The sequence below is a fragment of the Megascapheus bottae genome, chromosome 21 (genome assembly GCF_031878675.1).
Source record: "Megascapheus bottae isolate mThoBot1 chromosome 21, mThoBot2.hap1, whole genome shotgun sequence".
Lineage (NCBI taxonomy): Eukaryota > Metazoa > Chordata > Mammalia > Rodentia > Geomyidae > Megascapheus > Megascapheus bottae.
In genome coordinates, this window is record NC_143529.1 from 23,982,603 (window position 1) to 24,000,734 (window position 18,132).

The 18,132-nt window shown below is 48.4% G+C and overlaps 1 protein-coding gene across 1 annotated transcript; it reads left to right on the top strand.

Annotated features, from left to right (window-relative positions):
• Window positions 1-1,057: 1,057 nt before the first annotated feature.
• Window positions 1,058-16,263, top strand: Rufy4 (RUN and FYVE domain containing 4). Its single transcript, XM_090354384.1, has 11 exons — window positions 1,058-1,103; window positions 1,220-1,326; window positions 2,922-3,047; window positions 3,317-3,423; window positions 3,758-3,901; window positions 4,724-4,793; window positions 6,052-6,681; window positions 7,241-7,347; window positions 10,637-10,783; window positions 14,939-15,055; window positions 16,164-16,263. Exons 1-11 carry the CDS (start codon window positions 1,058-1,060, stop codon window positions 16,261-16,263), a joined length of 1,701 nt encoding a protein of 566 aa, XP_090210510.1.
• Window positions 16,264-18,132: the final 1,869 nt, after the last annotated feature.

Consider the following 18,132-nt stretch of genomic DNA (forward strand, 5'->3'; position numbering starts at 1 on the left):
ACTCAGGCTGCGGGACTCAGTTCTCCATGCAACTAGCCAGACCTTCCTAGGTGAGCAGTGGGGGCAGCCGTGGGCTTGGGGGGTGGGAAGGGAGAGTGATGCCAGGGGCAAGGAGTAGAGGGGATCCTGGAGAGGGCTGAGGGAGAGGATGAGAGACTCCCGGCTGTTTCTAGATGTACTGAGGATCTGGGCTGGAAGGGGTACAGAGAGGGTCTTCAGTGGAGGAATCCAGGGCTCAAGGACCGTGATGGCTTACCTAACAATACACAGGGAGTGAGTGGCTGCTGAACCCCCAATTCTGTGCTCCCAGTGCCCTACCCACCCTCTTCACCTCCCTTCCTTTTTTCCTTCCCCCGCATGGATTCACTGCTTTCCTCTACTGCCCGCCCCCAAATTCAGACAGGACCTTTGTCCTTGACTTCAGACTAGGCCCTGTCCCTCGGGGTTTCAGTGTTCCTCTCTGAGCCCCAACACCTTCTGAGAGGAGAGCAGGCTGAGTCCACCGAGGAAGGGTAACAGGATAAAAATCAGGCACCCTTTTCTGCATACCTAATCATGAGGCCTCACCTTACTTCTCCCTCCACTCCCAGGGTACACACACTTTCCACTCAGCTGGGGCCCTGGAAAGTATGAATGTAGGTCTCCAGGATCTGCCCAGGGGAAGTAGGGTGACCTTCCCTTAGCCATAATGGTGACAGCATTCATTCACAGGATTGTTCACAGAGCCTCTGGCCATACACATCTGAGTTCAAGTTCTGGCTCCACCACTTACAACTTTGTGCTGTTGCATATAAGGTTCACCCTCTCTAGACCTCAGTTCACTCAGAATAAAATGGAATTAGTAAATTTCCAAGGCTACTACCAGGGTGAATGAGATGAAAATGTCACCCAGGAACTGCCCAGTAAATGAAGGCCCAGTCAATGGAGGCCACACACTGGCCTTCAGCAAGGAGCCAGGCCAACTTCCAGTGGTTCATACTTGTAATTCTAGCCATTGAAGAGGCTGAGATTTGAGGATCAGGTTTAAAGCCAACCCTGGCAGACTTTTCCGAAGCCCATGACAGAAGAGGGGGCCAGCCTGAAGATCACCAGGGACCTGAAAGGTGAGCATGCCTTGCGAGATTTTCCCAAATTGCATCAGAGAAGTGAGGAATATGGGGAGTACCCCCCATAGTGGGCCGACACCTTGACATCTGCTGTCTAACCCTCCTCCCTACAGCTGCTGTCTCTGCTGTCCTTCAGGGCTATGGGGATGAACAGGGGCCAGTGACAGACGCCAGTGCTGAGCTGCACAGACTCTGCGGCTGCCTGGAGCTGCTACTGCAGGTGAGACCCTCTCCCCTTCTCCTCCTCACTCTGGCTGCCCAGAGTACTTTTCTATTCCAGGGAAGAATATTGCTAGCCTTGACCACAATACATGGTCTCATCTTCTCTAGTCAGTCAGTCCTTCCTCATATCTGACCTCACTCCTAAAGGCTTGCACTGCAGCCTTGAAAGAAAGGGGGGTGGGGTGCATAGGCTGAAGTCAGCTGCCTTATTTTGCAGGTTAATGCTTCAGAGGAATAGATATCTGTAGATCGGTCTTCATGCTGTTGCACTATCTCATTTAATCCTCATTTGTTTTTTTCTGTTGTCATGGGACTGAAAGTCAGGGCCTGAGTGCTGCCCCTGAACTTTTGTGTTCAAGGCTAATATGCTACCACTTTGGGCCACAGAGCCACTTCTGATTTTCTGGTGGTTAATTGGAGATAAGAGTGTCATGAAAGCTGGATACCAGTAGCTCATACCTGTAACCTTAGCTACTCAGGAGGCTGAGATCTGAGGATCACCCTTCAAAGCCAGCCTGAGCAGAAGAATCCCTATGAGACTTTTATCTCCAATAAATGACTCAGAAAACAAAGAGAAGTGGCACTGTAGCTCAAGTGGTGGAGCACTAGCCTTGAGCACAGAGAGGCTCAGGGAGAGCCCAGGCCCTGATCTGTATGACGAGAGGGCCTGTGTTCTCAGTCTAACTAGAAATGAATAATCCGGTGAATGAATACTGTTTCCATTATGACTAGGAGAAGATCATCCCCTTTCCTCTGCTCTGGGACTGACTAGACCGACAGATAGACAGAGACAGAGAGAGGGAGACAGACAGAGGGAAACAGAAGGAGTCTCATGGCTTTCCTGTCCAGGCTGGCTTTAAACCACCATCCTCAGATCTCAGCCTTCTGAGTAGCTAGGATTCCAGGTGTGAGCCACCGGCACTCAGCATTTGATCTTCATTCCTAACTCCCTGGAAGTTCTTCACAGCTCCTTCCTACACTCCCACACATACTCCCTATTTCATCTCTTACTATACTTCCTCTACCCTCTCCTGATCTTCCTGGAGCACATCAGGAAGGCACCTGCCTCGGGGCCTTTGTAATTTGCTAGCCCCTCTCCCTGGGATTCTGTTCCTCTCAGAAATTTGTGTGGCACAGTTCTCCTTTCTTTCAGCGTTGGGAGTTTTGTCTAGCCACTCTAGTCTACACTTTCAATGTCCAGCAGACTTCAAACACTTTATGTGCCTCTTATCTCCTTTCTCCTCAGCTGTCATCCTCACTATCCAACAGCTTTTCTTATTTCGTTTTTTCATTCCCTGTCTTTCCTGCCAAGACCTGAGCTCCATAAGGTAAGCCACTTTGCCCATTGCTGTGTCCCTTGAGCTCAGAATGGGGTCTGCACTGAACAAGGGCTCAGTAAGAGATGCTAAATAAGTGAGTCTGAGTGCTAAGACTCAGAGTAGCTTGCTCCTGATCACAACGGTAATGACCCTGAAGCCCAGTCCATGTGCAGTACTCCTCTCCTCTCCCAGCCTGCCCTGCATGCCAGGATGCAAGGCAGCTTCCAGAAGGAACTACACTAGATCTTCCTTTCTTGTATCTCCTCTGTTCCAGTTTGACCAGAAAGAGCAAAGGAGCTTCCTGAGGCCTCGGAGGGACTACTGGGACTTCCTGTGTACCGCCCTGCAGCAGCAGCGGGGGGACACAGAGCTGACCCGCTTCGTCTGCTCACAGGACAAGGTACCCAGCAGGCTGATATTTAGAAGCCTGAAGGAGACCTGGCACCAGGCCCTTGACAAGAATGGCTAGGAATAGGGATGTAGGCCACCCCCAAGATCCCTTTCTCATCTGTCCCTGATCTACTGACCCCTCACCTGATCCTCAGCTTCCAGGGGCCCTGCCTTTAGCATGTTTCCAGCCACACTCGGCGCTTTCCACACCACATGTGCATGCCTTCACCCCCTAGCCTGATTCAGCCCCTTCTCTTCGGTCCCCTGTCCACCCTGCAGCTGAAGAGTGCTCTGGGCAAAGGCCGAGCCCTCATCCGATGCTGCCTTGCCCGTGGACAGCTGGCGGAGTCCTTGCAGCTCTGCCTCCTGAACCCAGAACTTTCCAGGTATGGCTGCTAGCACAGCTCACAGGACACCATCTGACCCTGTCTCTACTGGTATTGGACGAAAGGACCTTCTCTCACCCCTAGGATGACTGAATTTTAGGATGGGGTGAAGGTTTGAAGGGAGACATAGGAAGCAAGGACAGGGGGTGGGGAGGGGCTCCGTTGGTAGAGCACTAGCCAATGAGTAAAAGTCCTGACAGTGTCCAGGACCTCCTGCTCTCCAGGCCACCCGTCCCCTGGGAAAGGCCGATGTGGTGACACTGAGGGCTGATTCTTGGGGCAGGTGGCGGGAGGTAGCATCAAATACCAAAGATGCTGAACACTGCCACCACAGGGAATGGTACGGCCCCCGGAGCCCTCTCTTGTGTCCCGAACTCAAAGAAGACATCCTGGACTCTCTGTACACCCTCAACGGGGTGGCCTTCGACTTGGATCTGCAGCGGCCAGACCTCGATGAAGCCTGGCCCATGTTCTCAGAGTGAGTGAGGGCAACACGGGACGCCTCCCGTGCATAGCTGCTCCCTCTCCCGCCTCACACCCCACTCAAGCCCCAAGGATTCAGCCTCCAGCCCCCTCCCTCCTTTCCTCTTTTCCTTCTTTCCTTCCTTCCTTCCTTTATTTCTTTCCACCCTCCCTCCCTTCCTTCCTTTATTTCCTTCCTTTCAGTGTGTATAGCACTGGGATTTGAACTTAGGGCCTCATCCTTGCCAGGCAGGCATTCCACTACTTGAACCATGCTCTCAACCTTGTTTTTGAGTTAGTTACATCAGGTCTTTCATTTTTGCCCTGAGCCAGCCTCAGACCAAGATCCTCCTATGGGCAATCTCTCATAGAGCTGGGAACATAGGCTCATACCAGCATCCCTGGTTTATTGATTGAGACGGAGTCTCAATAACATCTTGCGTGGGCTGGCCTGGAGCCATGATCCTTCTCAGTAGTTGGGATTACAGGCAAGACCCTCCACATGAATCTCTCCCTTCCTTCTTACCCCCACATCTCCAGTGTTCCACTTCCTCTGCCTTCCATTTCTTCTGTATCAACCTATATTCCCCATGATGCTGTATAGACTCTATGGGTAGGCAGTTGGGGGTGCATGGTTGAAAGGCTGAATGGATGGTGAGATGCCAAGATGGAGTATTGGATGGATGGATGGATGGGCATGGGATACATGCTGGTTGGTGTGGGGGTGGGAAAGCAGGAAGGGTAGTAGGATGGATAAATGGTTGGAAAGATGGATGTTCCTCTGAGGACCAAGCCCATTGTTGGACAGAAACTCAGGATCTGCCTCTGCTCTTTTCAGGTCCTGCTGCTCCAATTCCAACCGTACCCGAGGAAGAAGAGCCAGAAAGACTAAAGATTTTCCAAAAGAGGTAACCCTGCCCTCCTCTCTCTGAGTTGCCACTTGTCCATCTATTTGGGAACCCAAAGTGTCCAGCAGTAACTGGGCCTCCCTTTTCTCCATCCCCACCGGATGGAGAGGAAGACAATATGTTGGCCAGGGTTGGGAGTATATGAAAGAAGAGGTTCATGTTCCTCGGAGCACTTGGAGGGAGAAGAGCACTGGGGCCTGGGAGGAGAGGGACCTGAGGGTCACTTGAGGCTTTCAGGAAATAGACTGGAGTGATGACCTCTGCTGAGGACCTCTGTGCTGGCCAGTCTCATTGGCCTAGTTCAGGGAGTGACCAAAAAGTACCAGATTTCCCAGTTTCCCCTCCTCCTTACACTGTGCTTGGGCAGGATATTCACTCCACCCCTTGAGTAATTATGGGAGTGAATTAGTCCACCCACATGCTGCATAGACGAAGGCTCCCACATGGAAACCATGTGGTCATCGCCAGGCCTACCATCGTCACACAAATGGCCACCTCAGGCATCAGATGGCTTGTTTACCAGGATCCTGAAGCCTATACCAGAATTGGACCATCAGTCTGCTCCATCCGTGGTTCCCACATCTGTAGATTCAACCCTACCAAAGATCTGCACTGAACACATCCAACTAGTTTTCTCATTTTTTCCTAAACACATACATAGAATCCACATGGTATTCTAAGCCACGGAGAGGTGACTGAAAGTATATGAACTAGACAAATGGTCTATTTTATATGAGGAACTTGAACATTTGGATTTTGGTATTCGTGAAGGTTCTGGACACACACACACCAAGTATAAAGGGACAACTGTAGTGATACAGTCATGGACAAAGAAATGTGGGCACACAGGGTACTTCCTGAGAGAAATTCTCAGTTGGGGGCCAGTTTATTTAAGATCCCACCACATTTTAACCAACGAGGTGGTACCCCCATTTGGCAGATGAGAATGCTGACAAATGAGGTTAAGTTGAGGAGAAATGAAACGAATGGGAGGAACTGGTAAAGCTAGATGCTGAGATCCAGGGAAAGAAAGAATACAGGCTGGGGCAGGGAGGAAAAGGCACAGAGAGCCTATTCCATTTGCTTAGGAGATCAAAGCTGGGGTCTCACACCACTCGGCGTTACTAAGATTATATCTAGTATGATTGATAGATGTGATTTCCAGTGGGAGGCCTGGGAATCTGAATATATAGCAAGCCTTTTGGAGCTGGGCCCTGGCCTCTTCCTAGTCCCACGTCCATGAGCTGGTGTTAACCAGGTAGGGTGGGCTTCTTTGCAGACCGTCTCAGGAGGCCCCCAAGGAGCCTGGCTGGGGGAGCCACACACCAGTCAAGTCAGCTGTCAGCAAGATGCACCCAGAGGAAACCTATTGCCTGGTCCTTCCAGGCCCCAGCAACATGGACATTGCCCTTCCTTTTTGGAAAAGAAGAAAGAAGATTCCAGAAGCCTCAGTTCTTCCCAGAACACTAAAGGAAAAGAACTTCCGCTAGACCAGGAGGAAGGAGACCCAGACCCTGGGAAATATCTGGAGAATTTAACAGCCAGCATCCAGCAAAAGAAGGAGGGAGGCAAGGAAGTTCAGATGGTGACAGGGATGGAGGCCAAAAGCAAGGAGGCTCTGCTTGGTGTAAAGGTTCCAAGAACAGCAGAGGAGACTCATAGAGGAGAAGCAGGACAGTGTCCTGTCCAGGGGCTGCTGGCCTCCAGACCCCAGGAAATGATAAAGGAAGCAGCATTGGAGAGCAGGCAGAGGCAGAAAGGGCCTGGCCTTCAGGATCTGGGAACAGAGGGAGGATCCCGCACAGAGAAACCAGAAGAAGGAACAGTCGGGACCAGAATGGCCAAGAGGGAGGAGCAAGCAGAACTGTCCTTACAGGATGTGGTTCAGGTGAGAGACATTGAACTCCATACCTGTATATTGTCTTTCTAACCTGGCCCACAGATGGGTGTCTCCCACGGTAGCCTAGGGGCCATTCTAGTCCACAATTCAATTTGCATTGACCCATCTAGGATGAAAAACCCTGTCTGCTTGTGTCTACTCACCACAAATCCCCACCTCTGTCCCTGTGGCCTCACACCAAACCTGCTTCATTCATCAGAACTTCCTGCTCAACAGATGTCCACCAGCTTCAAGCCCTGCATCCCTCCTCCTGGCAGGTCTTTTCCCAGTGTCTGAGTTCTGCTGCTGCAGATCCATCTAGGTACTCATAGATGCTTGTCCTGAAGGCCACGCAGACTCTTACTAAGCCTGCCTTCAGATTGCTCCCTAGCTGCCGTTTTCCAAGTCCTTGAGTTTGTAATTCATCCTTCAGAAAGGAGGAGTTTGTCACCCCAGGCTTCCAGGGTTCCTAGTGCTGTCCAACCCAGGGGATGCTAATCGTGTGAGCTGCAGGGCTGGAGTCTCTACCCTCTCCCTTGAGCATCTTCTCCCCCACTCCCTCCACCAGAGCCTCAGACAGAAGCTCCAGCAGGCTGAGGAGCAGGCCCAGCGCCAGGAGCAGCTTCTACAACTTGGGGAGGATGAGAGGCGAGCACTCCAGAAGGAGCTCAGCAGGTAACCAGCCAGGCTCAGGCTGCCGGTCAAGCCAAGCTGGGTATTTTCAGCACCTAGGATGCTGAGGTCAATGGACGTTAGGGCAGTGGCACACAGGGCATTGCTCCTAATCACAAGGGGCTCCTCCTTCTCTCCCTCCCCTGCCTCCTTGTAGCCCTACGAGAGCATTCCCTCACCCACCACCACCCTTGGCTCCCCTTGCAGCCTCTCAAGGCTACTCTGTCTTTTCAATCTGTTTTAGTACTCCTCACCACACCCCCTCATCTCTTTCTGTCTCCCTCTTTCATTCTACACCTCTTTCTTTCCTGTTCTCTATTACAGGAGCTGTCCCTCATCCACCACCTGACAACCATAACCATAGCTGCCATTTTTGTTTTGTGCTGATGCTGACCTTTGAACTGGAGGCTAAGACCCTGTCCTTAGCATTTTTTTTCTCTACCTCTTGAGCCAGAGCTTTACTTCTGGGCTTTCTGGTGCTGAATTGAAGAGTCTCATGGACTTTATTGCCCAGACTGTCTTTAAACCACAGTCCTGGGACCCTGAGTTTGGCCTAGTAGTAAAATGCTTGCCTAGCATGCATGAAGACCCGGGTTCGATTCCTCGGTACCACATACACAGAAAAAAACCCAAGTGGTGCTGAGGCTCAAGTGGTAGAGCTCTAGCCTTGAGAAAGTCCAAGGACAGTGCTCAGGCCCTGAGCTCAAGCCCAGGACTGGGGAAAAAAAAAAAAAAACGCAGTCTTCAAATCTCAACCTCCTGAGCAGCTAGCATTACAGGCATGACCCATGGGCATCTGACTTAAATAAATTTTGACCTCAAACATTCTACTGTGTCACAAGTTCCAAGTCACAAGTTTCTTTGTGTTCCTTCTCCTCCGGCCTCTCTGTCTTTCTCAGCCTGGTAACACCTGCTTCAAGCTTGGCCAGTGTCTCCCTAGCACAGCCCGAGTGCTTGAGACTCAGGGGGCCACAGGGGCCAAAAAATGTTTACATATTCTTTCTTTTGAACAATTCGATGGTTTTTTAGTCTATTCACAGAGCTGTGTAAATATCATCATAATCAATGTTAAAATATTTTATCACCCCCAAAACACACTAGCAGTGCCTCCCCAGTCTGCTGTGCCTGTTCAGGCTGACATGTCTGAAAGGCACCATGGAGTTGGATTGTAGGCTACAGGGCTGGACACAGGCAAGCCAGCAATGCTGCAATCAGGGCAAGAGAGCAAATTTGCTCTAGTGGTAATGGAGGAGGAGCAATGGCTGCTTTCTAGATGAATTTTGAAGGAAAACTCCCTAAAGGATTGGGTATGGAGTGGGGGCGGGGGGGGGAGAGAACCATTAAGAATGACTGAAACAGACACTGGTGGCTCATGCCCTAGCTACTCTGGAAGCTGAGATATGAGGATATCTGTTAAAAGCTAGCCTGGGCAGGAAAGCCTGTGACATACCTATCTCCTATTAAACATCTTCCCTCTTTTTCCTCCTCCTCCTCCTCCTCCTCCTCTTCCTCTTCCTCCTCCTCCTCCTCCTCCTCCTCCTCTTCCTCTTCCTCCTCCTCCTCTTCCTCCTCTTCCTCCTCTTCCTCTTGTTCATATTCATTTGTGGTCAGATTTGCCTTGGCTTATGATCCTCCCATTTACTTCCCTTTGTGGCTGGGATGACAGGCACCAAGTGAAGCAAATAGGGAGATCCCAGGATCACACAGTGCTCATCTATTGGTCAAGGTAGAATCTCCCGAACATTTACACCAGGACTGGCCTTGAACTGTAGTCCTTCAGTTTCTACTCCCAAGTAGCTTAATTATAGGCTTGAGTCACCATGCTAGGCTTGACATGGATTTTTTAGAAAGATAAACCAAGAATGGGCAGAAGCCTCTATGTACAGTCCAGGCTTGAAGCAGAGGCCTGCCAACCCTGCAGATGGCAGGCCTCAGGGAAGAGCAGCATAGGATGATTTTTAAAAATCGACTTGGTTGGTTTTTTTATTTTCTTAAAATAGGGTCGTGCTATATGGCCCAGACTGGTCTTGAACTTTAAGTCCTCTTGCTTCAGCTTCTCAATGCTGAAATTACAGGTGTGCCCTGGGACACTAGCCTCTGAAAATGGACTTGGAATTGAGATGGGGGCTCTGATACTCCATGGCTTTCTGGTTAAGGGCCACAGGACAGCACCTCCCATCCCTGGGCTGTAGGGAATCTCTGAAGTTTCTCCTTGCAGCTTGGGGCTCTATGGGGCCATCTTCCCAAAATGGTAGGTTTCTCCTGCCCTCCGCATGAGATCATAAAGCCAAGGAAGAGCTCAGAGAGCCACAAGACCTGGTCCAAGCCATGAAGTAAACTAAAGAGATCCTCTGGAGTGGGATTGGACCGACAAAGTGACTCCCACAGCCCGTGGTTCCTGGAGGCCAGCCAGGGCTGTCAGGAGCAGTTTCTCTCTCTAGCCTGCTACTTCTTGGCACTGGTGCCAGTAACCACTGGGGACCATGGCTGTGTGCAGAGGAACAGGGTGGAGAGACTAAAAGAGGGTATGGCTACAAAGACCTGTGTGCATATTTCTGCTCCCTCCAGTCACCAAGTTATGTGACCCCATCAGTGTCACATACTCCCTGAGGACCAAGTTTCTTACTGTCTTACTGACTTTCAAACTACCTAGCTCATAACACTGTGAGACTTAAATGAAACAAAGCTATATGAACCAATCTTAACACCTGGCATATAATAGACATTTAGGAAACTTCCATTCCTTCTAAGTCTATTCCTTGCAATACAAAGCCTTGAGTTCAAATCATAATACAGCCAAAAACAAAAACAAGAATAGAAAGAAGAAATATTGGCAAGCGCCCTCTACAGAAACGCTCACAGTCAGATCCTGATTTCATTTCTCTGATGGCTTAGGAGCCTGCCTGTGAGTGCCAGATCACAACATAAGCTAGCTCTGTGTGTGTGTGTGTGTGTGTGTGTGTGTGTGTGTGTGTGTGTGTGGTGCGTGTCGTCTGTGTGATGTGGTGGGGATATCTATGCCATATATGGAGTGTGTGTACAATATGCATGTGGTGTGTGGGGGTGGGTGTGTAATGCTAAGTGTGTGTGTCATATATGTATGCCATGCATGCATGTAGTGCAGGTAGTGTGTTGTGTGCGTGGCATGTAGGGTGCGTGTGTGGTTTGCATGTTTGTATGTTCAGCCACAAGGTACTACTTCTCCCAGCTCTCTGGAAGGCAGAGGTTCCACCTAGCTGGATTCGACATGCCAAATTCATCCCTAGGGAACCAAGTCTCCTTCTGTGCACAGGTATCAGGGAGAGAACACCCGGCTGCAGACAGAGCTGGAACAGAAGCAATGGGAGGCTGAGAAGAGGGATGCCATGTATGAGGAAGAGCTCAGAGGGCAGCGGGACCTGGTGCAGACCATGAAGAAGAGAGTTCTGGAACTGATTCAGTAAGGCTGGGGACCATGGGGCCTCAGTGAGGAGGAGGAGGAGGTGGTAAGAGAGGTGAAAAATCCTACTCCACTAACAACTCCCACTAGAATCACTTCTAGAACTTTCATCTGCTCTAACTCATTTCCTTCGTTTAGCCATTCCTTGATGTTACCCCCATTTTACAGATGAGAGAACAGGGGTCAGAGGGAGGACTTGGTCATGGAGGATACCTGCCACATAAATTACCAGGTCTTCTGACAATGACATAAACCCCAACCCAACTCTTCTCCATTCACACCTCTCATGGGGTTAGAAGGGATGGGAATGCTTACTGGAGGACTTGGGAGGAAGAGACATGGGAAAACCCAGCTGCCCACTGGACTTCCTTGGACCCTGAGCCTACAGGCTTGCCCTGGACCACCTGCCCTGAGTGTCAGACTGGACTTGCCAGCATCAGGTCTAGCCACTAAATAATGTAACGAATGACCTTATTCAGCTTATTAAATGTCCATTGGTGAGAAGGAAGGAGATATAAAAAGTTAACTACCAAGTAGCACTGCAGCTCAAATGGTAGAGCATTAGCCTTGAGCTGAAGAGTTCACGGACAATGCCCAGGCTCAGAGTTCAAGCCCTACACTCGCCCCCCCCCCAAAAAAAGAAAAAAAAGCTGGAAGCAGAGGTGTTGCTCAACTACTAGACCACCAGCCTTGAGCAAAGAAAGCAAAGTGAGAATGAGAGATCCTGAGTTCAAGCTCAGTACTGACACAAAAAGAAAAAATTAAAAAGAAACATTTCACTAAATGAGCAATATAATGAATGAAAAACCAAAACCTGGATATAGCATTGTAAATTTTCAATAAAACCAAGATGAAGAGAACATTTTCAAATTGTCTAGAGAAAAATGCAAATAACCTATAAAAGAACCAGACACCTGTCAAAAGTCCATGGTATAACTATTTATTTTCAAGTTCTGAGAAAAACTGACTTTTGCCCCCAGAATTCTGTGTCAATTTGAACCATGCAGTGAGGAAGGTAATGGAGGAAGAAGACATGTATCAAACAGATGAGTCTCCTAAAACTTACCTCCTACACTGGCTTTCTCAAGAAGTTAGTTGAGGATGTGCTCCAGAAAAACAAGGAAGTAAACCAAGAAAGGAGAAGATGTGGAATCTAGGAAACAAAGGAGAGGAAAAGAGGGAATTCCCATGTTGGCCTGTGGGCAGCAAGCCCAGGGGGTGGTCAGTCTAGATTGTCAAAGAGGTATCTAGGGCCTAGAAAGAAGATCTCTGGGGAGAAGGAAAGTCAGGAGAATACCTGACAGGATGAGGAATTTGGAGGAAGATAATAGGTTAAAGGTAATTAATTTGAAGAATAAAAGAGAGGCAACTAAGAACTTCCAGAAAAAAACAGAGGGCTTTTCAAGAAGTGATCTATTATGAAACACAACTTATCTCTTTGGGAAGATCCTTCCCTCCCTTCCTTCCTTCCTCTCGATGTAGTTATAGCCCCATTTTCAGCTCCTCTATTGGTTGCCATTGTAATTTCCCAGAATCTACTCATATATTTCATATTCTATTTACTTTTTTTTAACCAATCCTGGGGCTTGAACTCAGGGCCTGAACACTATCCTTGGGCTTTCTCCAGGCTAGAGCTCTACCACTTGAGCCACAGAACCACTTCCATCTTTTTTTCTATATATGTGGTACTGAAAAATTAAACCCAGGTCTTGGTGCATGCTAGGCAAGCACGCTACCATTAGACCAAATTCCCAGCCCATATTATATTTATTTATGGTCAATAATCTTAGGATTGCTATTCTGCCAGCATCCTCTCCTTTCAGTTCTACTTTTCCCCACCTTTAATTTGTCATGTATTCCTGAAGCATTCAATATAGTAGATACACACACACACACATACACACACACACACACACACACACATACATACATATATACACACATATAAATATACATATAAACACTCTCCATTGGTTTTCTTTCTTTTTCTTTTTCTTTTTACCAGTCCTGGGGCTTGAACTCAGGGCCTGGGCACTGTCCCTGAGCTTCTTTTTCTTGAGGCTAGCACTCTACCACTTGAGTCACAGTGCCAATTCTGCCTTTTTCTGTTTATGTGGTACTGAGAAATCAAACACAGAGCTTCATGCATGCTAGGCAAGCAACCTACCACTAAGCCACCTTCCCAGCCTTCCATTAGTTTTATTCTTTTTTGGTGGCAGGGATACTTGTTAAGCAAGAGCTGTACCACTAAGCTACACCACACCACTTGCTTTTGTCAATGGCAAGATGAGCCTAAAGATAAAGCATAGAAGATAATTAGAATGAGAGACACAGAACGTGAATATTACCACCTTAACAATACTAACTATGGAAGAGACTGCAATAGAGAGTTCAGTGGATGTGGAAATGATTGGTATGTATGCTGTATAATGTAGGAGCTGCTCATCATGAGACTGAGCACTTAAAATATGGAGCCAACCTGGACACTGGTAACTCATACCAATAATACTAAATACTCAGGAAGCTGAAATCTGAGGATCAAGGTTCAAAACCAACCTGGACACATAAATCCAAGAAATTCATAGGTGCTGGTAGATCATGCCCACAATCCTAGCTACTCAAGAGGCTGAAATCTGAAGATGGTGGTTTGAAGCTAGTCTAGGCAGGAAAGTCCATGAGATTCTTATTTCCAGTTAACCAAAAGGCAGAAGTAGAGCTGTGGTTCAAGTGGTAGAGTGCCGGTGTTGAGAGAAAAAGTTAAGTAACAGTGCCCAGGCCTGAGTTTGAACCCTAGTAATCAATCACACACACACACACACACACACACACACACACACACACACACAAGACTCATTTCCAATTAACAACAAAAAGCTGGAAGTGTGACCCAAATGATAAAGCATCATCCTTGAACAAAACAAGCTATGCAAGAATGTGAAGCCCTGGGTTCAAGCCCTAACACTGGCAAAGAAAGAGGGGTAGGGGGAGAAGGAAGGAAGGAAGAAAGGAAGGAAGGAAGGAAGAAAGGAAGGAAGGAAGGAAGGAAGGAAGGAAGGAAGGAAGGAAGGAAGGAAGAAAGGAAGGAAGGAAGGAAATATGGAGCCAATACAACTGCGGGATTTTGTTTCATTTATAACAACCACATAGCTAGGAACAATCTTATTGCATGCTTCAGGAATGCATGAAAAGGCCAGAGAGGTAAGGAGCTGAAGGAAAAGGTGATGTGGCATTATAATATAAGACAAGTCATAAGATTATTGCTCATAAGTGACTAAAACAAGGAATGAATGATTTTATTCTGTTATGATAACCAATAAAAGAACAGAAAATACGGATATAGCCACCCTGGACCAAAAGAAGAGAAACTCTGGAGTATTGTGAATAAATAAGCTGAATTTTCTGCTGCCAAGGGAAGAAGCTCCACGGAAACAGCTCTCTACTTAAGGAAGGATATGAATGTGTACTTATGTATGGAAGTAATGTCAAGGAGGAAAAAAAATCCCAGTAAGAAATAATTTACCACTAAGCCAGGTACAGTGGCTGACGCCTGTAATCCTAGCTACTCAGGAGAGTAAGATCTGAAGATCGAGGTTCAAAGCCAGCCAGGGCACTAAAGAATGTTGAGACTCTTTAACTAATCACTAGAAAAGGGAAAATGGGACTGTGGCTCAAGAGTAGGGCAATAGCTTTGAGTTGAAGAGTTCAGGGACAATGCCCAAACCCAGAGTTCAAGCCTCATGACTGCCAAAAGAAAAAGAAAAAAGAGGGCTGGGAGTTTGGCCTAGTGGTAGAGTGCTTGCCTAGCATGCACAAAGTCCCGGGTTCAATTCCTCAGTACCACATACATAGAGAAAAAAAAAGCTAGAAGTGGTGCTGAGGCTCAAGTGGTAGAGCTCTAGCCTTGAGAAAGTCCAAGGACAGTGCTCAGGCCCCGAGCTCAAGCCCAGGACTGGCCAAAAATAAAAGAAAAAGAAATGATTTATCAGAACCAGGGAATGACCTTTTATGACCTTGGGAAGGTGAATCAGTTCTGATGGCTCAGGTTTGGCTGGGGGAAGTTGGTTGGGAATCACCATCCAGTGACTAACTGATCTTTCATGTGCATCTTTATCCATTTCTGTGGCTCTGTCTTCCTTTACTTCCCCAACCCATCAGGGAGAAGGACCGGCAGTGGCAGAGGCTCCAGCAGCCCTCCACCACTGCCTCGGGCCCAGAGTGCTGTGTTGGCTGCAGCAAGGTCTTTGGCCGTCTGTCTCGGCGCTATCCATGCAGGTAATGGGAAGGCACAGACTTCTACCTCTGGCTGATTCTTTGCCCCCTGCCTGTTCCAGGGAGGGAAGGAAAAGGGACCTGGACATTTAAACCAGGCTACTGAAGCCTAGCCACTTACTGCCACTCCACCTGCCTTCCAAAATTAAGGAGCATCATGAAGAACAGTGGGAAGACCTGGAGGAGGGGGTCCTGCAAGATGAGATCTGTAACCTTCAAAGAACAGGCTGCTGGAGCTGGGAGTATGGCTTAGGGGTAGAGTACTTGCTTAGCATGCATAAAGCCCTGGGTTCAGTTCCTTGGTACCACATACACAGAAAAAGTTGTGCTAACCTTGAGAAAGCCCAAGGACAATGCCCAGGCCCCGAGTTCAAGCCCAGGACTGGCTGGGGGGCAGGGGGGGAAGAAGAGGCTGCTGGGCTCACTGAGGAAGAGGGGCTAGTGTACCAAGGGACACCTCCCCAGGCCTTCACAGCAACAGGACCTATAGGAGGAGGGGGAAGAATAAGCCAATATGAGTCCTTGCTACTTGGGGTTAGAAGTTCTAGGGGAGCTTGCCTAGCATGAACAAAGACCCAGGTTCGATTCCTCGCTACCATATACATAGAAGAAAGCCAGAAGTGGTGCTGAGGGTCAAGTGGTAGAGCTCTAGCTTTGAGAAAGGTCAAGGACAGTGCTCAGGCCCTGAGTTCAAGCCCAGTACTGGAGGAGGAGGAGAAGGAAGAGGAGGAGGAGGAAGAGAAGGAAGAGGAGAAGGAAGAGGAGGAGAAGGCAGAACTTGTTCTAGGGGAATTGGGTATCAAGATACCCTTTGGATGCCAGGCACTGGTGCCTCATGCCTGTCATCCTAGCAGCTCAGCAGAGATCTAAGGATCATAGTTCAAATACAGCCTGGTCAGGAAGGTCTATGAGACTCTTAATTACCAAAAAGCCAGGAGTACAGCTGTCCCTTAAGCCTTGAGCATAAAAGCTCATGGACAGTGCCCAGACAGAGAGCGGGGCATGGGGAAGGATCTGTGTTCTGTGACAGACAAAAGGAGATGTGAAACATACTCTTAGATGGCCCCCCACCCACAGAGATCACCCCAAGCTCTCCTGTGTCTGTCTCCAGGCTCTGCAGGGGTCTGGTGTGCCATGCCTGCTCAGCAGATTACAAGAAGAGAGAGCGATGCTGCCCTGTCTGTGTCCAGGGAGGAGCCCAAGTTACCTGAGCAAGTCCACAAGACGGGCCGGTGACCAGAAACTCACCCCATCTGACCCACTCCCTTCCCTCACTGTCTAGCCTTCTAGAAACTGATAAGCTGTGCACCAGCACAGTGGGTGGGGCGGAAGAAGGCAGCGGCAGGAGTAAACAATTCTAGCCTATAACCCTGTGACAGACGAGGTGAATGGGATGTGCCCTTCGCTCTTAGAATGTCACCTCCACTATGAGCGAGTTGAGTTCCATCATCTGTAAAATCCCTCAAAGCTCAGCAAGTCCATGAGCCTGAATAAGAGACTGGGGCCTGGATGTTTCTCCTCCCTGCTCTACCAGCTACAGTGTGGGTTCTTTAAGAGCTTCCTGTCTCTTCTGCTTCAGGAATCTGTCCGAGTCACTTCATTTCACTTGTGCCATATTTATTGAACTGCTATTAATAGATAATAAACATTCTATGAATTGGACGAGTATTGACTTTAATGTACACCTGTGAAACCATTATCATATTACATACCCATCAGCCCCAGACTTTCCTCATGACCCCCACTCCTCCATGCCCAGACAACCACTTCCCCTGCTTCCTGTCACCACAGATGAGTTCGAATTTTCTAGGATTTTATATAAATGAACTCATGCCACCCTCAGCATAATTATTCTGAGATTTGTCCCAGTTGTTGCATATGGTAATAGTTCTTTTTTTGTGTGGCTGAGTAATATTCCATTGTATGGATTTGTTTCTATGTGAGTGGTTTCCAATGTGGAACTATTACAGATAAGTTTCCCCTGCACATGATTCACAAGTCTTTGTGTAGAAATACTTTTGTTTTCCCTGGGTAAAACTGAAAATATTTGTAATAAAGGGTTGATTGAATTGGAGGATTTAGAAACCATGGAGCTAGAGCCCATGGGCACAGAGAGCCAACTGTATTTTCCGAAGGTATTATATATACCTCTAAGTGTAGAAGAATCCCCATCACTGTCTAATGTATCCAGTTGATGCACAGGCATGGGGCTCTCTGTCTTGCCCTTAGTTTCCCCTGATAGCCATCTGACCCCCATACAATCAATTCTCTGCACGATCCAAGAAAGCTTAAGAGAAGTTGCCCAGGCCGGGAGTTTGGCCTAGTGGTAGAGTGCTTGCCTAGCATGCACGAAGACCCAGGTTCGATTCCTCGGTACCACATACTTAGAAAAAGCCGGAAGTGGTGCTAAGGCTCAAGTGGTAGAGCCCTAGCCTTGAGAAAAATCCAAGGACAGTGCTCAGGCCCTGAGCCTAAGCCCAGGACTGGCCCAAAAAAAAAAAAAAAAAAAAGAGAAGTTGCCCAATATCATTCACTTGGTGTTTCTGAAAAACCTATTTCAGATACAATGTGGGCCAGGGTCCAGTGGCTCACACCTACAATCCTAGCCACTCAGGATGCTGAGATCTGTAGGTTGTAGTTTGGAGCCAGCCTAGGCAGTAAAGTCCATGAGACTCTTCCCTCCAATTAACCACCCAGAAATTGGAAGGGGAGCTGTGGCTCAAGTGAGAGAGCACCAGCCTTGAGCATAAAAGTACAGGGACAGGGCCAGGAGTTTGGCCTAGTGGTTAAAGTGCTTGCCTAGCATGCATGAAGACCCAGGTTCAATTCCTCGGTACCACATACATAGAAAAAAAAGCCGGAAGTGGTGCTGAGGCTCAAGTGGTAGAGCTCTAGCCTTGAGAAAGTCCAAGGACAATGCTCAGGCCCTGAGCTCAAGCCCAGGACTGGCAAAAAAAAAAAAAGTACAGGGACAACATCTGGGCTCTGAGTTCAAGCCCTAGAACCAGAAGGAAGAAGAGGAAGAGAATCAGGAGGAGGAAAAAGAGAAGAAAAGAAGGAGGAGGAGGAGGAGGAGACAT